Genomic DNA, 21,844 nt, shown 5'->3' with positions numbered 1-21,844 from the left:
CCTTTTCTAAATAGTTCCTACATGATAATGAGAAGTTGTCTTATGTAAAATGTTGCTGTGCTGATAAGAATGGTTCATGACATGGTGATGCATTTATGGTACAGGTACCTGGAGCTGGAAAGCAGTGGTCATCGAAATGAAATCAGGTTGCATTATCGTTCAGGCAGTCATCGCTCCCACACAGAAGTGTTCCCATACATTTTGGCAGATGATAAATGGCACAGGCTTTCCTTAGCAATCAGTGCCTCTCACTTGATTTTACATGTGGACTGCAATAAGTAAGTTAAATGTTTTATAAGAAGTTTTCACATTTGGAACATTCCAGCTCTGAGCAAATTAAATGATAACAACTTGGGACTATATTTTTCCTTCCTTTTCAGAATTTATGAAAGAGTTGTGGAGAAGCCCTTCATGGACTTACCTTTGGGTACAACCTTTTGGCTGGGACAAAGGAATAATGCACATGGTTATTTTAAGGTATGCATTCCCTGAAAGGAAGAGTGAACTTGAAAATGGTTAAGGGATAGGAGCATATCTCATATGAGGAACAGCTGAGAGAGCTGGGATTGTTCAGCCTAGAGAAGAGAGGGCTCAGGACGGATCTCATCAGTATGTTTAAATACCCGAAAGTGTGTGGGGAATGAAGGTAAGGGATCCACACTCAGTGGTGGCCACTTACAGGCCAAGGAGCAATGGGCAAAAAACTGAAACACCTGAGATTCCATCTGAACTTAAGAAAACAATTCTGCTATGGGGCTGGTTGAAGTAGGACTACAGTGGAAATATTCAAAAGCCATTTGGACAGAGTCCTGAGCAACCTGCTGTGGGTGATCCTGCTGGAGCAGGGAGCTGAAGTAGATGATCTCAGTAGGTGCCTCCCAATCTCAACTATTCTGTGCTTCTGTAATCATAATACAATTTTTAGGGCTATGGTGCGTTGTGTAGCAGCTTATCTGATGCAGTGAGCTGTGTTTCCATCAATAAATAAAGTTGCAGAGCCAGATGTATAGGGCTCAGTGTCACCAAGTGACACAGCCAACTGCAGCCAAATATAAATGGCTGAGTGCAACAGAATTCCAGGAAATAAATGGTCAGATTATTGTCTGTTTCATAGATAAATGCATTTTTTTCTGTGTGTCACAGAACGCTACAGTCTAGGGAAGTCCAATTTAATTTCCTCTGTAGGATTTAGATTTCATCACAGTATCTTCTCTGCTTAGAAATGAATGACTAGCATCAATGATGAAAATGCTTTTTCCCTCAGGAAGAATATTTGTACATGTGTTTTGCTTACTGCTTCTGCTTTAGAGATGTATATATAGCAAGCACCTGGTGTATAGCAAGATTGAGAAAGTGAATGCTATGTTGAAATGGAGTGTAAATTTTGATTCCTCTGAGTCAATTAGGTAGCACACATTGGTCATAGCCGCTGTCTGTCATTTGGCCTGTCTTCTCTGGAGCTGCTTTAACAAATGATGGCATCCCTGTGGATACCTTCCACACTGCAGTCCCATTTTCCTCCCAGTAGGCATCTTTTTACTTGAGCTGCAAAATAGAATCGATGACGTTGATCACAGACACAATCGCTTTTTAAAATATGTCCTGTTAAATGTTTGGTTTTTGTTTGTTTGTTTTTTGTTTTTCCCCAGCGTAAACCACTTTGGTTATGGCTTTCACAGCAAGTTCTGTGCTTTTGTACTAAAATCAGGTTTTGGATGTTGAAATAGAGTTTCCTATACTTACATGCTAATACATATCCTTGTACAGAGGTCCAGTGGGATGCTCAGATTTGGAAACTGGAGCATGACTTTGTTTTTGTTTTTTCAACTCAATGTGTGTTTCCTTTTCTAAGACTAAGAGGATTTCTGCTAAACAAGTTGCAAAATTTTATTTCTGGCTTAAATAAACAGTTGACTCCAAGAATAAAAGCAGAAAATATTAATGCATTATTTAAACCTATCTCAAATCTTTATTCTCCTGTTTTTCTTGTGCTTTCTCAGTTTTTGACTTGTTGATATTCTTCTTTTTGCCATATCATAGTCACTGCAAAGAAGCTCATTAGTTGTAGAAAAAGGAACACTCCAGTGGTGGACTGTATTTTGTTTTTCCTTTCTTCTTTCCTTTCAAGAAAGATAAAATTAAACAAAAATGCACAGAGAATTTTGCCTTGGTTACAAATGTAAACCAGCTTATCAGAAATACAGAAATGGAGAGCTGTTAAAAGAGCTTTGATACCGCCAAAATATACTGTGCTGTGATTTCTCCAGCATAGTACAGTACCAGTGGTCAAACTGTATCTGAAAATGTGACTTCATTGTACAGGGGTTTTATCAGTTTAGACGATGAGCACTTTCAGTGCTTCTTAGTGTTTTGGAGAGCATGTATTTTTAGGCAGTCACTGTGGGACAGCTCCTACTGGTGTGATTTTGAGAGGGCCCTGTGCTTAGCTATTTTTGAAAATCAGGCTGCTTTGAGCAGATTAAATGGATTGTCCAGAGGTATCAAGGTAGTCAAGATCATTAAGCGCTCTGAAAAAGATTTTATTTGGCTGTATTTGATTTTGACCATTATATTACTGCACTAAACCAATGTGCCGCAGGCATATTCACAAGGATATATTTGTACCTGTTTCACTTTAAGGTCTGAAGTCTGAGAGAGCAGTTCTGCCGATCTGATTTCTGGTACTGTGTAACTTCTCTCAGTACCTGGCATCCAGCAATGGTGTATTAATTTGAAATACTGGGTTCTTTAAGAGCCTTTGCAAAGCCTCTCATGAATTGTCAGGAGGTTCTGGTTTGGGAGCCCAGGTGGGCTTGGTGTCACAGCTCCTTTTTGTTACTTTGGGAGAATAAGAAGGCTCCTGAATTTTTGGTGAGTAGCAGAGCCCAGCTCACATCAAATAGCTGATACATGATGAATAAAGTTTCCCAAATAGTTGGAGAAACTTTACTGGTGGTTAATAGCCAAATTGTTTGAATACTGCCCTGTGTTCAGTGAAGAGTGTTTTAAACTTGAATGGGTTGGACCCTGCCATACCTCTTTTTCATGAAAGTGCCATAACTTGGATTGACATGAGTTGGAACTTGATAACGCTGGGGATGGAAGGGAGAAGAAATAAATACAGTGAGCTTTTTGATGCACTCTTCAAAGAGGTCTTTCCTTCTGACTTGCAGAAAACATACTGTGGGGAGGTCCTGTCATGGAGCTCTGTCTCAGGCATGCCTGTTTTTTTCACAATTGACAAATCACTGCAGCTCCTTGTGCAGCAAGGGGAAGCCTCTGATCGCCCTAGATTGTAGCTGTGTTGTTAAGGGAGAAAGGCAGGCATGGCACTCAAGTATCCTCTTAGTTGCCCTCCAGTGACACCTACTTTTCTCTGTAGGTCACTCAGGTTGCTAAGTCACCCCAGGTCATTCACTTGAAGTGAAAATTCTGCTGTTTTTTTATTGACTTTGCAACTTTCGGAACATCTGTATTGAATGCCATGCGGATGTGGATGAAACGTGGACTTTTGCATTGTGTTCTTAGTGTCATGAAACATTCTCTTCAGAAGCACACTAAAGCGTGTTGTAATTATTTTACTTTCCTTCCTAAGAAGGAGTTTTTGAGATCCAGAAAGTCATAGGTGAAAGGAACATCTGGAATGATATGATAGGATGGCTGACTTCGAAGTTGCTATTTGGCCTTTGCTTTTGGAGAGCAGCGAAGTGTCTACTAATTATAGGTTAAGGGTGCATGTAAATTCTGCCTGCAAGCATGGGATCTATTCTGTTGGGTGAAACCTGCCCTTTCTGGGTGGCATAGTTGAATTTCATGCCAAACTTCCCCCAAGTTCTTGCCAACATACAACTTTGCAGCAGTGTAGCAGACATGTAGTTTCTCAGCATTCTGCATGCTTTATGGAAGGATCACCATCAAGATCTGTCATGGTTTAACCCCAGCCGGCAGCTAAGCATCACAGAGCTACTTGCTCACTGTCCTCTGTGGGGGGGTTGAAGGAAGAGAATCAGAAGGGTAAAAGTGATAAAACTCATGGGTTGAGACAAAGACAGTTTAGAAGGTAAAGCAAAAGCTGCTCACAAAAGCAAAGAAAACCAAGGAATTCATTCACCACTTCCCATGGGCAGGCAGGTGTTCAGCCACCTCCAGGACAGCAGGGCTCCGTCATGAGTAACCTTTAATTGGGAAGACAAATGCCACTACCTCCCAACTCTTTGTGCACCTCCAGCCTGCTTGCTGATGGGATGAGGAGCAGAAAAGGCCTTGAGGATGTGTAAGCACTGCTCTGCAGTAAGGAAAACATCCCTGTGTTATCTACACTGTTTTCAGCACAAATCCAAAACATAGCCTCATACTAGCTACTATGAAGAAAATTAACTCTACCCCAGTCAAAACTAGCACAAAACCATACAGGGTTTACATGAATGTGTTTTTCCTGACTCACGTTCCTTTAATCTTCACTTCTTTTGACAGTTATAGTTTAGGAAGAGATTTGCATTTTAAAAGTGTTTTGAAGTAACTGGAACTGCAACTGTTTTTCAGATTACTTTTAAAGGTCATTTTCAAGTTTTTCTCAAATGGCTAACTAAAAATAACAATAAACCCGCCAAATTCTTGCCACATAATTACATCTTGGCATTTACTCTTATGTCTTTAAAAACGGTGCAGTATGTCTGTATGTATTTCTATTTTACTTTGTGTTTATTCTTCTATCACTGCATTGGGTCAAGGCAAGAAGTTGTATATTCAGAAATATTGTTTTTATCAGGCAGTTTTTCTGTGTGGGCTTTAATGCTTTGCATGGTGAATGAAAAACCTAATTTTGACAGGTATAAATAATGTATCCTTTTTTTTCTCTCCACGTGCACATAGGGCATAATGCAAGACGTGCAATTACTTGTCATGCCTCAAGGATTTATTTCTCAATGCCCAGATCTTAATCGCAGTAAGTCTGTTAATTCTTATGCCATAAAATGAGAGGTGTACTTTGTACCTACTTTCTGTCCTACAAGAGTTCTTAAAGCCTTGAGTTTCACCGCATTAGTTGTCAACTCTGACATGATTGAGCCTATTGTGAATACAGTCTGTATTTTATTAATATGCATATTTTGTTGTTCTAGCATGCCCAACTTGTAATGACTTCCATGGACTTGTGCAGAAAATTATGGAACTGCAAGACATTTTAGCCAAAACATCAGCTAAGGTAATGTTTGCTCGGAGTCACAGCATGGGAGAAATGAGGACTCTGGTTTTTTAGAGTATTTGTGCATATGTGGAGAGGTGTGTGTGAGTGTGCGGAACATCCCTGCATGGCATGCTTCTATGTTTGTATTTATGTATCTATGCCTAGTGTCTAGAAGTATGAATTCCCAGTTCAGAAAGCTTTCTGGTGTTTTCATATATTTATAAAATCATATATTTTAATAGGGAACGGAATCTAAACTCCTGAGCAGGGAAAAGGCTCATAGATATTCAAAATACATTTATTAGGCTAACAAGTCAATGAATCTAGAATGAAATAGGTTGCTGTGCTCATAATGCTTATTGCAGCAGGACTTATTGGTCCGGGACTTTTCTAGACCTGAGCTGCCAAAGGCATGTTAAGGCAAAATATATGCAAGAGAAAGAGTTAAGAATCCAAAGCAGCATTTTCTTTTTATTTTTCCTAGAATATCACACAAAAGCCATTAATGTCTGCTGGTGAACACAGACAAGTATTCTAGTTTTAACTGTCAGTTCTATGGATGTCTGCAGGAATGCTGTTACCTGCCTGATTTGATACAGAAGTGTTAAAAATGCCTTGGTTGAAGCAGAGAAACAATTGCTAACATGTTGGTTTTGAGCTTTATGTTCAATTTTGCCTCTCTTCAGATTCAGGTCTTTTGTGTATAATCTAATATCTGTAAGTAGTTAATGTAGAGTAAGAGTCTTGGTCAGTTCACACATACAAAGGTGAGAAATCATGGGCAAAACCCATCTTGACCTACTTGTTTTGTTTCATGATGTTCCTGATGTTAAAGAAAGATGAAATGCATTGCGTCTTGCTTCTTTATTCCCATCTCTGAATGACTGATGGTTTAATCATAGTGTATTTTACAGTGTTTTATTGTCTTTGTCTGCATTTGCCTATGTATATTATTTTGCCTACGTGCTTGATGATCACATTTATACTAATGTGGAAACCATTTACAAATTCAAAACTTCTTTGTGAATTATAAATACAGTTGTCCCAAGCTGAGCAGAGGATGAACAAGTTGGATCAGTGCTACTGTGAAAGGACCTGCACAATGAAAGGCACGACGTACAGAGAGTTTGAATCCTGGACAGATGGCTGTAAGAACTGCACTTGCATGGTATGGCTATAGTTTGAGTGGAGACTCAGGAGCTCTGGTGTTTCCTCTGGTTACAGTTTTACTGAGGCAAATAATGAGAAAACTTCCAGGTGTGTCCTTGGTAGTAACAAAAAAGTGCAAGAAAACCTATTCTGCATCTAAGGAATACTATTAATGAAAGTATTTTCCTATTATTTCAGCAGTGCCAGCATATGTAGCTCCCCTATATTTCATGTCACCATACACAGATGCTATGCAATATATTTAGCTATCATGTTACTCCCACGCACTCAGTTGCAAACGGTTTCTCTGGATAATTAATTTTCTGCTTTTTGTCACTATAAAGGTAGCCTTTTTCTTAGCAAATTATTTAACTGATCCCTTGTGTCTGATTCCCTTTGGTTGCCTTTGGTTACATCTCAGTAAGTAATACAAAGTAAAAAGGCAGGGTCATATGCATGCTCTGTTATACCACAAATGAAAAAGATTTGTTAGGTGGATGGAAGTTTCCCAACGGTATCATAACTGCAGAAGTGATAGCATGGTCTGGTACCCTTTCAGGTACCAGATCATGGAATCTTTGTTATTGTCCATTTGTGTAAAACTTGTTAATTTCACTTGAACTCCTTAAATGCCTAATCCAAAGGCCATTAGAAAACAGTGAAAAGGCTGTTGTTGTCTGTACTGCATCTTAGATTGATTTGCTGCTATCTGTAATTTGTTAAGTGTTTCTCCTTAAGCGCAGTATGATTTTGATCTTTATATTTCCATAGGGATATTAATTTTGCTTTCAGTTTTTTGTGTTTGGTGAGAAGATGCCTTAGTCCATGGTATGAAATCTGGCCGATAGCTATTTAGATATTGAATTTAGTGTTAAATGTGTTAGGTATTTTTGTCTCAGATTTTTGTTGCAGCTGTGAAATTATTACCTTTTAGGCATGTATTGTCTCTCATGTGAAAATCAGAAGGCAGAGTATTGTTCTGTGAGGTTGTTATTTCACACTGATCTGTCAATTTGCTGTTGACTGGCAGAATGTTTTACCTCCAAATAGATTTGCCTCTAAAAAAAATAAATTTGATCATTATCATCTCAAAGAACACATCATATATGTCTAAAAGATTGTATGCATGATATTCTAAAGGTATAGTTTCTGTTCTTGTAGTTATTAAAAGAACCATGTTAAAAAGTATTTTTAGGTAGCGTTAGAGAGTTCATTGCATTTAAAAATAGACGTTAAGTTCCTGTATTTGAGAACATTTCTGCTCTTTCTAAATATAACTACTGGTTGTGCACCTTTTGTTCTTCTAGAATGGTACCGTGCAGTGTGAGGCTTTGATTTGCCCCTTCTCTGACTGCCCGCTTAACTTTGCCCTGGCATATGTGGATGGCAAGTGCTGCAAAGAATGTCAATGTAAGTTTTACTGTGGTGCTTCCTTCAATGAATATTTTGGAATCTGTACAGAAAAAGAACCTTTCTGTAACCATGTCAGTGAAAGAACTGGTCAGGGAATGAAATATTTGAGTTAAGGAATCAGGGAACTTTGACTTCTCTGAAATATTTTTGGAAATTGATAACCAGAAGGTCTTAATTTTTCAGGTGAGGGTATTTAATTTTATCTTGTTTTTAAATCACAGGAATTTCTTATCAATATTTAAGAAAAAAAGATAAAGGCTTTTATAGTCTGTCTTTTAGATCAAACTGCTGGAAATTCAAGAACAATTGCCTGGTGTTTGTTTTTATCAGTGTTTCTAAGACCTCTATCACAAGAATAATGTACTTTCAACCTTATGTTGTACTGCTAGAAATGGAGGTTCAGATTTATGATTCTTCTTCTGTAATTAAAGGAAGAGAAAATGCATACTAGACCCAAGAGAGCCAGCAAAAAACAGACACCTAGAAATGTTCTTTCACAAAAGGTCAGGCAGAATTATAAGGAAACTGGAAAGAGGTAATTTAATATTGTCATTTAAGATAGGTGATTACCTTTTGGGTTTATATCATTTTGATTTTGTTCAAATAGGGCCAGAGAAGGGATATTTTAGGTTAATCACTGTCTAGATGGACTAGATACAATATTTTAGGTTGATTATGGATGTGTGTGCCATATGTGATGGTTATTTATTTTAGGCTATGGAGGAATCCATTCCTGAAATGGAGCATGAGATGCACACACTTTATTCTGTAAATGCTGAGATTTTTCTCTGTGGTTTCATCACTGTTCTACTGCTGTATAAAACTTCTTACAGTGTACAGAGAAATATATAACTGGTTAAAATGACATGTTGTAAGATAAAATTCAGGAAGGCATTTTGTACTCCATTGATCTTGCTCCCACAGGAGTTTATTAATATTTAATTGTGTTAGAAGTTACACAAACCATCCCATTTTATGAAACCTTATTAACTTACTCAAGTAGATTAATTCTAACTGAGAGGAAATGAGAATTCAAATATTTCAGTTTTTTAATCAGCTACACAGAATTTCCATGCATATTGGATGGCTCAGGGCATTGGCATTTCAGGGATGTGAGATGTACGGAGTTCAAGCCTCTATTTGGATCTTTGGCCATGTTGGCAGAGTTTGAAAATCTGATCCTCTGAAGTATGTTTTTGTAATGTGCTGCCTGTGAATTGAGTTGGGAATTCACCATCCAGATGTTAATGGGGAAGTGCTCACATTGTATGACTTATTATGAAGTTGCTTTTATTGGAAGTCTTGATAAAGGTCAAGAAATGTGAATGAGCATATGAACACTGACCTTGTCATACAGCACTGCTACTCTCCTTTCAATTAATTGAAAGCAAGTGCTAGTACAGCCACTTTGAAGTTTACTCTGATACTGCCTTTTTGATATTTTTAATATTACCAAAAGCCTTTTAGCTTCCACTGTTGTTAACTTGATGCCAGTGCATAATGCAGTTTATAACTGATATGAGCACATAAAACTCTCTTGAGAAACTACCAGAAAAATTACTAGATCAAAAAATATAAACAAAAATTGCTTTTGCAAAATTATGCCTAATTTCATCTAGCTTATTTAAAGTGCCTTTAAAAAAGTCAAACAACTTTTTAAAGTGGCCAAATCCCTGGAACCAAAGGATGGAGAGTATAAATTGGAGTCCCATTGACAAGGTAGTTAAATTCCAGTGAAAAGAGCATTGAGAATGGAAGTTAGAGGCAACGGAGACTGCAGGACCCTTGCATTTTCTCCAGACCAGTTTGGTGGAACTGCTGAGTTGTTGCTGAGCTCATGTAAATATGTGACAGCTGCATCCTGTCTTTTTGGTGCCTCAAGATCTGAGCTTGACTGAGGTCAGTGTGCTCAGTGGTCACAATTCTTGCTCAAGGGGTCAAAGCTGAGTTCCTCCATTTGGATAAGTTCTGAGAATAACTTCTTTCAATTCTCAGAACAGTACCAGGGGATGTAGGTTCTGACTGGATTATGTAGAGTGAACACAGATGGCTTATAATTGGAAAAGCAGCAAATTGGGTTGTGCTGCTCAAGGAGCCACTATTATTAGTATTGGACTTCAGTCATAACTGCTGAGAAAAGGTGATGTCTAATACACTGTTCTTTAGCTGGGTTAGGATTTGTTTCAAGACAGAACACTTATGAATATCTCTTGTTTCCTTCCTGGTATTTGTGGTACCATGTACCAGGTGATAAGTTGTTTCTGCCAGACTTGTGTGAACTGCCCAGGCAGTGGTAGCTGTGGCAGCTTTGTGGCTGTCTCACCTGGGGCTGAGTGCTTCCCTCCACACTTGCTTTCTTCTGGTAGTGTTCAAACAAACCCACCGCAAATGAAACAAGCAGGATCTGATTTAATGGCAGCTGGTATAGCAGAGTGAAAGTGTAGAGTGTTTAAGGCTTTTACAGTGGCCAGCAAGCAGGCTTCACAGGGTTTTTGATTTACTTGGTTTGTTCTTTTTTCCCCCTGAGTGACTGAGGATGGATTCCTTCTGCATGGCTTTAAGCACACTGGATTTGTGAATACAGTCTGAAGGGGCTTCATTTGTACTGGTAAATGGAATAGGGCAGGCACAGTTCTGTGGCTGTGGTGCCAGGTGGCACATGTGGCCCACACCTACATGGCTAAACTTGCTTCCTTCCAACAAAGTATCTGCATCCAGATGGCTGACTGGAAATGGCCTCCGATCAGTGATGTCCCCCTAGCCATGCCTGGCATTGCTTCAGAGCATGTTGGCTGATACAGGCCAAAATGGTGCCATGATTTGTGCTAATGCTCAGACTGCATGGAGGATTGCAGACTGTAATCAAGCATTTTTAAGCCTGTTGTCATTTACTCTTTCATTACCTGTTGTGTTTTTTTGTTAGTTATGGACATCATCAGTTAAGCTCTCTTGATAACCAGTGAAAGAGATTAGCATCTCAAGAGGACATTTGGTGCTGAGAGGGAGCAGGAAGAGATGGAATGAGTTGCCTTTTGGAGGTAGATATCTCTTTCCATGAACTGTAAAGGGAGCCCAGGCGATTAGAGTAGATGCTGAACTTTTATACAGGTAGTTGTGAGGTTAATCTTTCCATCAGTTACTGTAATGTGTGTCAGCTAGGAATGGAAAGCGCTGGATTTTTAAACCTGGTGCTGACATTAGCACTTATGCTAATAGGCTCGTGAGAGCCTACCAAGCTGCCAAGCCCTAGGAATTTAATTTCAGCCCAGCATTTACAACAAAGCTGCACTGTCCGACAAGTGTCTTGTTTGATGGCGTTCAACGATTGAGACATTTCAGCCCTACCGACTCTTCCTGTTTTTCTTAAACATTTAGTTCAGGGAAGAACATCTGGTAAGGAATGTTGTAGATTTATCTTTAACCATCATTGTTTTGCCTTGTGGGCCAAATGAAACAACCAACCAACCAACCTAAACCCTGATGCTCTTCCCTAACTCTGTACCTTTGTTTGAGGGTATTCAAACAGCTTGTTCTGTTTTGCCTTGTGTGGAGGTCCATGCTGATAGTGTAAGCAATGGCAACGCACGCAGATTTTCATTGTGTTTTCTGTTAGTTGTAATGGGCTAAAAAAAGCAACATTTTTCAAGGGACACAAATTGGCCAGTGTATTGAGTATATGTTTCAGCTGCAGAGCTATTCAACTCAGAAATCAGTCCAGCTATCAGAACGTACATCTTAGATCAATGGGAACTTCCTGTGAAGAACTGTTTGAAGCTGGAAAGCAGAGACAACTTTCTTTTCTGTCCCCAGTGCAATTTTAAGCCTATCTGAGAAGGTATGTGCAAGAGATTGTTAAATTCTTTTCTCCTCTGAAGAGAAAGATGCATTGTGTGATGATAGGTGCCGATAAGAATCGGGGAGAGATTAAGCTCCCTTAGTGACCCTGTAAAGTATTGCTTTGGACCACAGAATTGGCTTAAGAAGTACAAGGACAAGTTCATTTATTTCAAATGAACTATGGAAGGACTGCCAATGTCTTTGCTGACCCAGTACCAATTGTCTCAGCTAATATTTTTATAGTAACGTTTTTATTAGTGTATTAACACTGAGGCCTTGCTTCCAATAGCTTATGTAATATATATATATATTTTAAATGGAGCCAGTGCATTTTTGAAAAACAGGTGATTTTCATATTTACCTTTTTTTTTTTAAAGATGAAGTGATATTTGTGCAGCATCTGGTGCAGTAATAATTCCTACCACCAAAGACTGTACTCCAGGAAGAAACTGCTCTCTTATTATCACTGTCCTCCTCCCAGTGATACCGTAGATACTTACAGACCTCATCTCAAACTATTTAAATCTATCCCAACAGATATCAGTGGAGGTTAAAGTCTGAGCCATTATGTTTAAATCTGCAGGGTGTGACTTTTCCATGTACTTGATTTTTTTTATTAAACAGGGCATTTGATGGATTTCTGGTGCATTTTAGCCAAATCTGTACTCTAACACAAGTATTTTAAGCAAGTGTGAGAAGCACTGGACTGCACTGGATCGGTTTATGCTCCTGTTACTAGCAAGCATGAAGAAAGAGTGTGTAAAGGGGTGTTATAACTCCAAAAGGATTTTTGAACAAAACAATTAGAACACAAATATGGACATGGTAGTTCTTACAACATGCATGGGTTTCTGATGCAGAGACCTGTCTTGTTAGCTTACAGAAACTTCTGTTGTTTTTATGAAAATTAAGGGCTTTTCCCCTCTTGCTCTGCATGATGCACTGTTTTTATTTCCCTCCCAAAGCTACTCTCTTCTGCAAGCTCCTACAAGTAGGCTCCTTGTAGCCTATTGACACAGAGGGAAGGAGCTGTGAAAGCCCATCTCCTTCTCATTTGCACAGCAACTGACCATGTGCAAGAGTGCAAAGATACAAATGTAAATAACGCATGAATTCTATTATTTTGATTTTTTTTTTTTAATTAGGAAGAATCAGATAAATTAGCTTAGTTCAGAACAGAGCTGGCAGATATCTGAAATGTAGCCGGCACTGGATTATTACCTGGAGCCATGCTATTTATTAAAATCTGCTGTAGTCAACATGCAGAAATTATGAATGTTGTTTATCATTTAGCAGAACAGTGTCCATTTAGCCTCTGCTTTCTGGATTTTCTATGCTGAAGTGATTCACATCAACCTTATTTCTCATGCTTTTGAAAAACATACAATGATAGTATCCCATTGTAATGACAGATAAAAAGCATTATATGCACACTTGTATTACTGAGATAACGCTGTACTTTACTGCCCGTTTTATACCTTTTTATTTCTCCAGCAACTCTGTGTCTTCAAAAGAAAGGCAGTATTTATATTCATTTAGACACATTTTTTTCTAAAGAAATATTTTTCAAGGGAAAAAAAAAAAGTATCCTTGAATAAAATCAGTGATGCTATTTCCTACAATCTCAGTGTCCCACTGAATGGTTGAAGTACCAAGGGGTCTCTGAAGATCATCTGGTCCAACCCCCTTATACTCCAGCATGGCCACCTACAGCAGGCTGCCCAGGACTAAATGATCTACACAGATACAGACTCCACAACCACTCTGGGCAACCTGTGCATGTGTTCAGTCACCCTCACAGTAAAAAAACACAACCTGCTTTCTTGTGTCCAAATGGATTTTCATGTGTTTTAAGTCATGCCCATTACCTCTTGTCCTGACACTGGCCATGACTGAGGACAGTCTGTCTCTCTCTTCATTCCTTTCCATCAGTAGTTTGCACACATTGGGATCTCCTCAGAGCCTTCTCTGGGAAGGGTAACATCTTGGGAAGCTGAACATTGAGATGCTTTAAGTATGTTCTGAAGCCTTTCCTGTGATGAAGACAGTGGAAAGAATCCCCTTGGCTTTGGTAGGCAAGGACAATCTCACCCTTGACCCTAGCTGCTCAGTCACTACTCTATTTTCCATGGTAAAGATATAGAAAATTTCAAACTAGTCTTACATCCTAGCAATATGTTTGGTTTGTGGCTCTTATATATCCAATTGCAGGATTATCACGGGCTTCTCGGTGTGGAGCTTGTAGTGTCTAATGACCTTTGTCCTTTGTAAGTTAGGCAGTATACCTCTATTTAGACAGGAAACACTGAGTCTTTTCACTTGCAGTTCCCTGCTGAGCGGGAAACACGCTCCTCCTATGCCTGTCGTTCTCTGGAAATTGAAATACAGCTCACAGTAATTGGACTTCTCAGAATATTCCGCTTCTGCATTACCTTTCCTCCTCCTCCTCCGCCTCCTCCACATCCTTTGAGTTTCATTGTTCCATGTTAGCCGAGGAGGACTGGGGGTGTCAGTGCACTGTGCGTCAGTCTGACTTTTCATGCATCAAAGCACGGTTCCCTCCTAGGCGAGTGCCTTTTTAGCTTTTCTGGACCCCGTGCATTATGGAACTCCACTGGAAGACTCTAGATCTGGAGGCAGTGTATTAGTGTATGAAGAGAATTCCAGTTAATGGTAAAGTCATCTAGTTTTAGTCTTACTGTGTGCCTGAGGAATGAATTCTAAAATAAAGTATGCTTAAGAAAATCCTTATTCATTAAAATACATTACACCGAACGTGTAGCAATCTGCATTGAAGAAATTGAAACAATATTAGCAATTTTAGTGGTAGGGAATTAAAAACATTTTTTTGCATGGGAAATTTTGCTGTAAGCCATGCTCTGCTCTTCCCTGCTCTTCTTATAACCTATTCTGGCAAGGCTGTCTGGGAAAAGAACCTATCCTTTTCCATTTCTTTCTCATTATGTTCTTACTCGGGAGTTCAAAAATGCAAAATACCTGCAGCACATTATTATTCTAGTTTATTTCCAGTGAAAACGAAACATTCACATATGTTAGGTATGAATATTTTTGCTTTCAGGCAGCTGGGAGTGGACAGACTGGCAGTGTTCCAATCTCTAGTAAGTTACTATTCTGACTTTAGTAATGCTGATTTCACTAGAATTTGCTTAGTCAGGTGGCTGTGAAATAATAGCTTAAAACCCCCCTCTGCTTCTATTTATAATTACAGAAATCACCTAGGATATGTGGGTGTTCATGTGGCTATGTGCTGATTTTAGTATGTTTGCTCTCACCAGTGATGCACCATTGTCACTCTGCACCTGCATCACTGGAGTGTGGTTTCTTTCATCCCACAATGAAGAGCACACTGTCAAATCAGCAGCTTGTAGCCAGTGTCCTAGTTTCTGCCTGGAGCTTTACCTCTGTAGATCTTGCAAATTTCTGTAGTAGTAACAATGATCTTTAATAGGCACATGTTCTGAAAAGAGCAGAACTTTTCCTTATCTGAAAACCCCAAAACTGCAGTTTTTGGACAAGGTCACTGAAAAGTAACAAGTTTGAGATAGAAAGCACTTCTTGGAGCTGGATAGAGCAAAACACCAAAACACAACTAACCAACCAAGATTCGTGGCTTGTTGAGGCCTGTGCAGTTTGCATCTGACACTCTCATTCCTAACAGGATTGCCATGTTGAGAAGACTAATCTGGGTGGAAAGCTGGCATAGGGGAGACACTGGTAGGAGCCATGGGAGTAAAAGAAGACAACACGTACAGTTTTCTGACAGTGCCTGTCATGTGAAATAAAAAAATGGGAAGGTTGTGGAGGCTGAAAGTCAATAAATGAAATACTGAAAAAGCCCCCACCACAAAACCATCAATAATAATGTGGCTTTATTTCTTTGCCAATCTAAGGAAGGAATGTAAAATATAAATGAAGTTGGTTCAGTGAGAGTGTTATCCTTTATTTGTCTTTTTGTAAAGACAATGATTCAGGCCAGTGGCTTTCAGGCTTTTGGACTGCTGAAGTTTGAAAGTTTTTCCGTGGGAACATGTAGTGAAGTAGCTGCATGGTTTCCTTCTCTTAGCCATCACTTGCAGGTATCTGATGTATAGATGTCCAGGCTGTTATTGATCACTGTTTCTACATCTGTCAGCTCATAAAGTATGTTTGGCTTCAAATAACAGCTACTTTGTCCCACGTGAGACACAACTTTGAAATCTCATCAGCTATGGTGTAACAGTCCTTTCTCATACTCTTCAAAACAATTGTTGCAGTACTCTTTATTTGATGAGTTTCTGCTATTTATCGTAGAATCATAGAGTCAGAATAGTTAGGGTTGGAAAGGACCTTAAGATCATTTAGTTCCAACCCCACAATTTACTTCTTTTCACAGTACCAGGCACAGAACTGTATCTGTGGTGATTCCCATGTATCACTGTTCTGCCTCTTTGCCAGTTTAGAGAATGTTTTTACTAATTTGTGTCTTTTTGGAGGGTTTTATTTGGTACTAGTTTCCACTAAGGAGAAAGCTCTGCCCATTTGTTTGGGAGGGTAGTTGCTCATTCTAAGCCTTTCTGTACAGAGTAGCTGACTAGTATTTTTTCCTTCTACTTGCTGAGAGTATTTCTCTAACTTTCTGCTTGTAAATGAAGATTCTGGTACTCTCCTGCTTGCTTTTGGAAAATGTTTATGCAAACTTTTTTCAAGTAGAATTTTGACCATTTTCTCAGGTTTCATTTTCTTTTAAATTGGTGACATTTGCTTAAAATCCCTTAAAATTGTTTGATATCTAGTTTTGCTTTTTTTCTTTTCCTGACAGATGAATAAAATTGGAAGATATAATTAGATTTGCTTTTTTGCATTGTCAAAAGCTATTATGGTGAAGAACAGCATTATTTTTATCTTGCCCATTTATGATTTCCAGTATGTACTTATATATTGTAGTTAGAATGGTATTACAGTAACATCATTGTTTTATGTAATAAGTTGGCACAGAATACACCTGGTTTCAATTATTAGGGTTCCCCACTCTTCCCCAATTCCTGCAGGCAAAGCAAGAAAATACACTTAACTCATCAGGAAAATAGGCACATACCTGTTTTTTCTGAGAGTGAGTGCTTCAAATACTTTGAATATAGGGAAGTTGAACAGATGGGATTCTCTCTATATCATTATTACTTTGATAGAGAGATGTAAATTCGGGTATTATTCCCTTAGAATGTCTCTTTAGGTTATATTCATGGTCACTGAAGTGCAGCATCCTAATTTTTATGAAAGTTTAACTATCTTCATTCACATGTTTGCACCTTTCCAGTGTGACCTCTTGAGTCCCATGAAAACTCAATGGAATAAACAGGTTGGTTCTTACACTGTGAGCAAACAGATTAAAAATCCTCACCTTGGCTTCTGCTCTGCTCTGAAAACTAGTCTCTGTGTACCTTGCAATAGCCTTTCATCATCTAGAAAGCTATTTACCAGTACTGTTTAAAACAAGTCTCAGTTATTCTTTTTTTTGTGCTTACAATTGATTGTGTACAGCAAGAGCCATGTTCATTATTTCCAATAAAATTCCATGTTTTTAACTCTTAACTTTTCTAAACATATGGGGACAGATATCAAGGTCTGTTAAATCCTAAGGGAGCTGTTGAAATAAAATGTTTTGTGGAACAGAAGAAACTCTCTCGCTTGGAATGATAGCCCTTATATTTCCCTCTCCTCCCCCCCCCCATCATGAAGGTCATATTGCAAAACAAATCTGATGCTGCTTTTCTTGAGTGCAGTTCTTAGCAGACCATGTTTGATTTGGAAGCAGGAGGTGTAGTGAGCAAATTCAGTTAAGGAGCTGTACTCATTATTTCTATTGATTACTTGTAGTAAGGTAGCTTTGTCCTTTGTTCTGTAGAATTTGACAGTTTAGAGTTTAAGAGGTTAAGGTGTATTGGATATAGATGCAAGCAAGGTCTTTGCTAATGAAATATTGATATTAAATTGAAGAATTTATCAATGCACACTGCTGGTTTTCTCTCATGTTTTCAAGAGTTTGAAAAAACTGAAAAACACTGGGAATGGTTTTCTTAAAATTCATCTTAATACTATTTAACCTATTCTAGTAATTTCTGAGATTCTTGATAACAAAAGGAATTACATTTAAAGCTGTACCATTTTCTTTTCTGTGCCATTAAAATTGCAGAATTGTACTTGGCCTTATGCAGGTTTAATGTTAATAAGCAGTAATTAAGAGTGAAATCTGGTTTTAAATTGTACTTTCTGATTACTGGTTTCCATATAGTGGTAGTGGTAGACAAAGGAAGAGGCAAAAAGTGAGTTGGCTGATGTATCAGTAAGATGAAAGTATTGCAGCTCTCCTAGAGACTGGCATACACTGCAGCTCCATTTAGACAAACACACCTGGTTACACAAGCATGTGAACTCTGAGTCTAACATCTGGAAAGATCCACTTGAAGATGATAGGAATACTAGCATAGATATGACTTTTTTCTTAATTATCAGTGACTCTAAGGATTTCTTTCATTGATGTAGTTCCCAAATAAAAAAGAATAGTCACATTAACAGTTGCTATGAACTCCAGCTTACTGTTTTTCTTATTGAGTTGGAGCATCAACTGATGCACTCTGGAGAAATTAGCTGTAACAAAGGAGAATCTGTGAGCATCTGCTCCAGCTACTTTTACAATTTTAATTATTTCAAATCCTGAACTGGCTTTAGACACGAAGTGTTGTGTTGTTTGGGAACACTCGGTGGAGAACAGCGACTCCTGGCAGCCTTGAGAAACAGGGTCATGATGTTAGATGTACAAAGGTTTATATTTAAAGTTGTCTTGAAGATTTCCAACAGTATTGATAGCAGCAGATTTTTTTAGATTTTTTGATTAAATGCTATTTGATAATGAATGTGAAGAGTGAGCATATAACAAATTTGGAAAACCATTTGCATAATTGACTTTAATCAAGATTTCAAAAAATGTGTTTACCTTGCTGTCTGTGTTGAAAACCTTTTGCTGAACTAATGCTAAGGACTTAGCTTAAGAATGTTAAGTAGAGTTCTCTGGAGTGTTTGTGATTATGCCAGCTAATCCTGTCATTCTTACTGAAATGAAAGAGGAAGATGATGGGTCTCCCAAGAGAGACAAGGGGGGATAGGCAGATTTCATTACACGGGAGCAAAGACGGGTGGAAGACAAGTTGGGAGTGTGAAACCTTGCATGCAGCTAGATGCAGGTGCTTTGAAAGAACTGAGATCTAACAACAGCAATAGATATGGTGCTCCACCTGTGCACTAATCCACTCCTGGGAATATTCAAACACATTAGACTGGGCTGTGCCATTATGCATATAAGGCATACGTGATTATTACTGTAATAGCAAAGTTAACAAGGGGCTGCCATTTGTATGGGGAGCGAAAGCACTTGGATTTGATAGGAAACTAAATACGGTGAAATGAAGCTACAAGATGCCAGGTCACAGGATGTCTTCTCCAGGGAGGCATGTGCATTAAAGTCACAGTGCAGAATTTCTAACCAAAGAGCCTGTGAAAATTGTGCTGAGTCAAAGAGAGTCTGATTGAGAATGGAAGCATCTGCAGGGTCCATGGCAGTCACTCATATATGGGTGTATTTTATGGGTGCTTGAATAGCGTGGCAAGCTGTTTGGTCAGAAACTCCCACCACTGTTGGAAGTAGCTATAAATGCTTGGAGTGTGGAAATGTCGCTTCCAAATTCTTTTTACTCAAATAAATGCCAGATTTACTATTTTGAGGTGAACTGAATAGTTTCGGTGTTTGTATAGGGTGTTTTTTAATGCTGTTGAATGAAACACTGTCAAAGTGTTTCATTGAAAGTGTTGCCATGCAGGTACTTATCTTTTATTGAAAATGCTCTCATGATCTGTGTCCACAAGGCTGCAGAAAGTGGCTATCTCAGTAGCCATGTGCAAAAATCATTGTCTTTGACAATAATGCATTATTGGTGCACTCTATTTTTTCATGGCAAATCTGGGCAAAATATCCCAATCAATGAAATGCTTTATTTCTACCTCTGCCCTGTTTGAAGTCTCTGTGGAGCAGAGTAACAGCTACCCTGTGTAAGTGTTGTTGCAGGAGTAGGTGTCTTCCCTTATCATGTCCATAGGTGGTTTTACAACATGGCAGTGGAGAACACAACCTTCTTTTTATGCAGTAAGTTGATGCTGATGGGTGATAACTATTCAGCTGTCACAGATTCTAAGTAGTGACTCGAAAGTGCATGGGTCTTTAGCAGTTTTTCATTACTTTCAGAAACTTTCAACACTCAGTCCTAATCTATTAATTGGATTTTGTCTTGCATATGGAAACCTGTGACTTGAGGCTTTCTGGTGGGTGTATGTGTGAGTTTTATCATGTCATGAAGTACAAGGCATTCTAGGGAGGTGTCTACTTAGTTTTCTACACTGTGCCATTTTTCTCTTAACAAAGTTTTCAGACATGCACCCCGTCATTAGTAACTATCAGCGTTTGATACTATATCTGTTGGCACCTTCACTAAATCCAGCTGTGTTACTATTATTGCAGATAGCTGACATAAGGAGTCCATCAGATAATATCTAATCCCACTTTTATGAGAATTAAGCGGGCATGTAATGTTTGCATTGGAGTTCCTTTGGTCTGGCAGACTTGTGCTATTTCTAATTCTTATTTATAAATGTAATACAGTGTTCATGTAATAGTAACCTTAATTGATTTTCTTATCTTGACACCATGTAAGGCTTTTGTCTTGGCATTTCATTGTATCATTTGACATTTTGTAGTGACAGTTGTTTGAGTATTGAATGGCCAACATAGGCAATTTGGCATAAAATGGATGGGCATTTTGATTGTGTTAGTCAAGTTTTCAGAATCCTATGTTTAGAGGTGAAAATATTCCAGTTCTGTTTAATAAGCAGAATATGGTCCCTTACTCTAAAGCTGAAGTTGTGCATGTCTATCATTGAAAATATTTTGGCTGCCATATTCAATCAAGCTGAATTGGTTGAATATGGCAGCCAAATGCCAAAAATGGCACTACTGCTACCATGATAGCAATAATTCCATTTTTAAGAGAAGCTGACATCAAACACATTGTCCAGATTGGGTCTTTGCTTAGCTTTGATTGGTTGCAAGCTCTTTCCCATACTCCCTGTCAGGCAGCCTACTTTAAAAGTTTTACTTCATCTGTCAGGTCTGTTTGCCTCAGCTGAACTGCTGCCAACAGAGTTTTTAGTCACATTTTGATGTGCTTTTTCAGTGTTCAGATTGCTTTTTTTAGTCTTAAAAGATGCTTCAAGGAGCCCTCATTCTAGGGTTCAGATGTAAAGAAGATATCCCAGCAAGAGCACATGGGATAGATGAATTATGTCAATCCCCCATGGTAGCTGATGTAAAGATAGGAAACATGACAGATAGGTGAAAGAATTTATAATTTTAGATTGACTCCTTGCCAATGTGATTGAACAGCATGTTACTGTTTTTGGAGGTGGCTCACAACACAGATGCTTTTAAATGATTGCAAGAACACCGTAGAACGACTGCATGTTTTCAGTGTGATAGAGATACGTAGCTTTTCTGTCTAACAAGAAATAAGATGCAAATAGTAATTGATTCAGAATCATTATGAAGTTTCAAATCAGATTTTCCTTTCTTGGCTGAGGAAGCAGAAGCAGATATATGCAGCTTTTGAGCAGTGATTGACTAGAGAAATTAGCAATATATTTTCCAGCTTGGAATCTGGAATAATTTAGCATTGTTGAGGGAGATGGCATGACCCAAAGCAAGTCTCCAGCCTCCCTGACTTCAGTAACAGAGGAGTTTGTGCTCTCAAGAAGATAAGCATAGAAAAAGTAATGCCGAATCCCTGCAAAGATAAATGAGAAATGGGTGAGAGCAATGCTAGTAATGGCATGGCAGTCAAGAGAGAGATGTTCAGAAAAGGTGATGATTATCTCTGTGCGCATTTCAAAGGATAAAGCCACACAGCAGTCTTGCAACGTGTAAGCTTGCAAAGTAGGATTAGTGGAACTTACACAATGCCTAAGGCTTGATCTCTGAATAGTAGAAAATATAACCAAGGAGAGCCCCAGGAGGAGGCTGGAAAATTAAATGAATGAGGCAGGGTTATTTTTTTGCATGCTTCTTTTGGATGTTTCCCCCCACCCCCCCCAAACTCAACATTTGTGAACAAAGAATGTAGCAACATAGATTTTATCATCAGATTTATATCGTACATTGAA

The 21,844-nt window shown here is 38.6% G+C and overlaps 1 protein-coding gene across 1 annotated transcript in view; it reads left to right on the top strand.

Annotated features, from left to right (window-relative positions):
• The window catches only part of NELL2 (neural EGFL like 2), a 153,974-nt gene that overhangs the window by 35,831 nt on the left and 96,299 nt on the right, over positions 1-21,844 (top strand). Inside the window, exons 4-9 of the mRNA XM_061467792.1 lie at positions 105-278; positions 381-477; positions 4,873-4,945; positions 5,121-5,203; positions 6,225-6,353; positions 7,642-7,744. Of these exons, the coding sequence (XP_061323776.1) occupies positions 105-278; positions 381-477; positions 4,873-4,945; positions 5,121-5,203; positions 6,225-6,353; positions 7,642-7,744 (659 nt within the window). The remainder of the gene's footprint in view (positions 1-104; positions 279-380; positions 478-4,872; positions 4,946-5,120; positions 5,204-6,224; positions 6,354-7,641; positions 7,745-21,844) is intronic.

Source organism: Pezoporus flaviventris, unplaced genomic scaffold (assembly GCF_033815535.1).
Source record: "Pezoporus flaviventris isolate CSIRO_AGI_PZ_B2104156 unplaced genomic scaffold, CSIRO_AGI_Pfla_v1 ptg000045l, whole genome shotgun sequence".
In the NCBI taxonomy this organism is placed as follows: Eukaryota; Metazoa; Chordata; class Aves; order Psittaciformes; family Psittacidae; genus Pezoporus; species Pezoporus flaviventris.
This window is presented reverse-complemented; position numbering and strand designations above follow the sequence as displayed.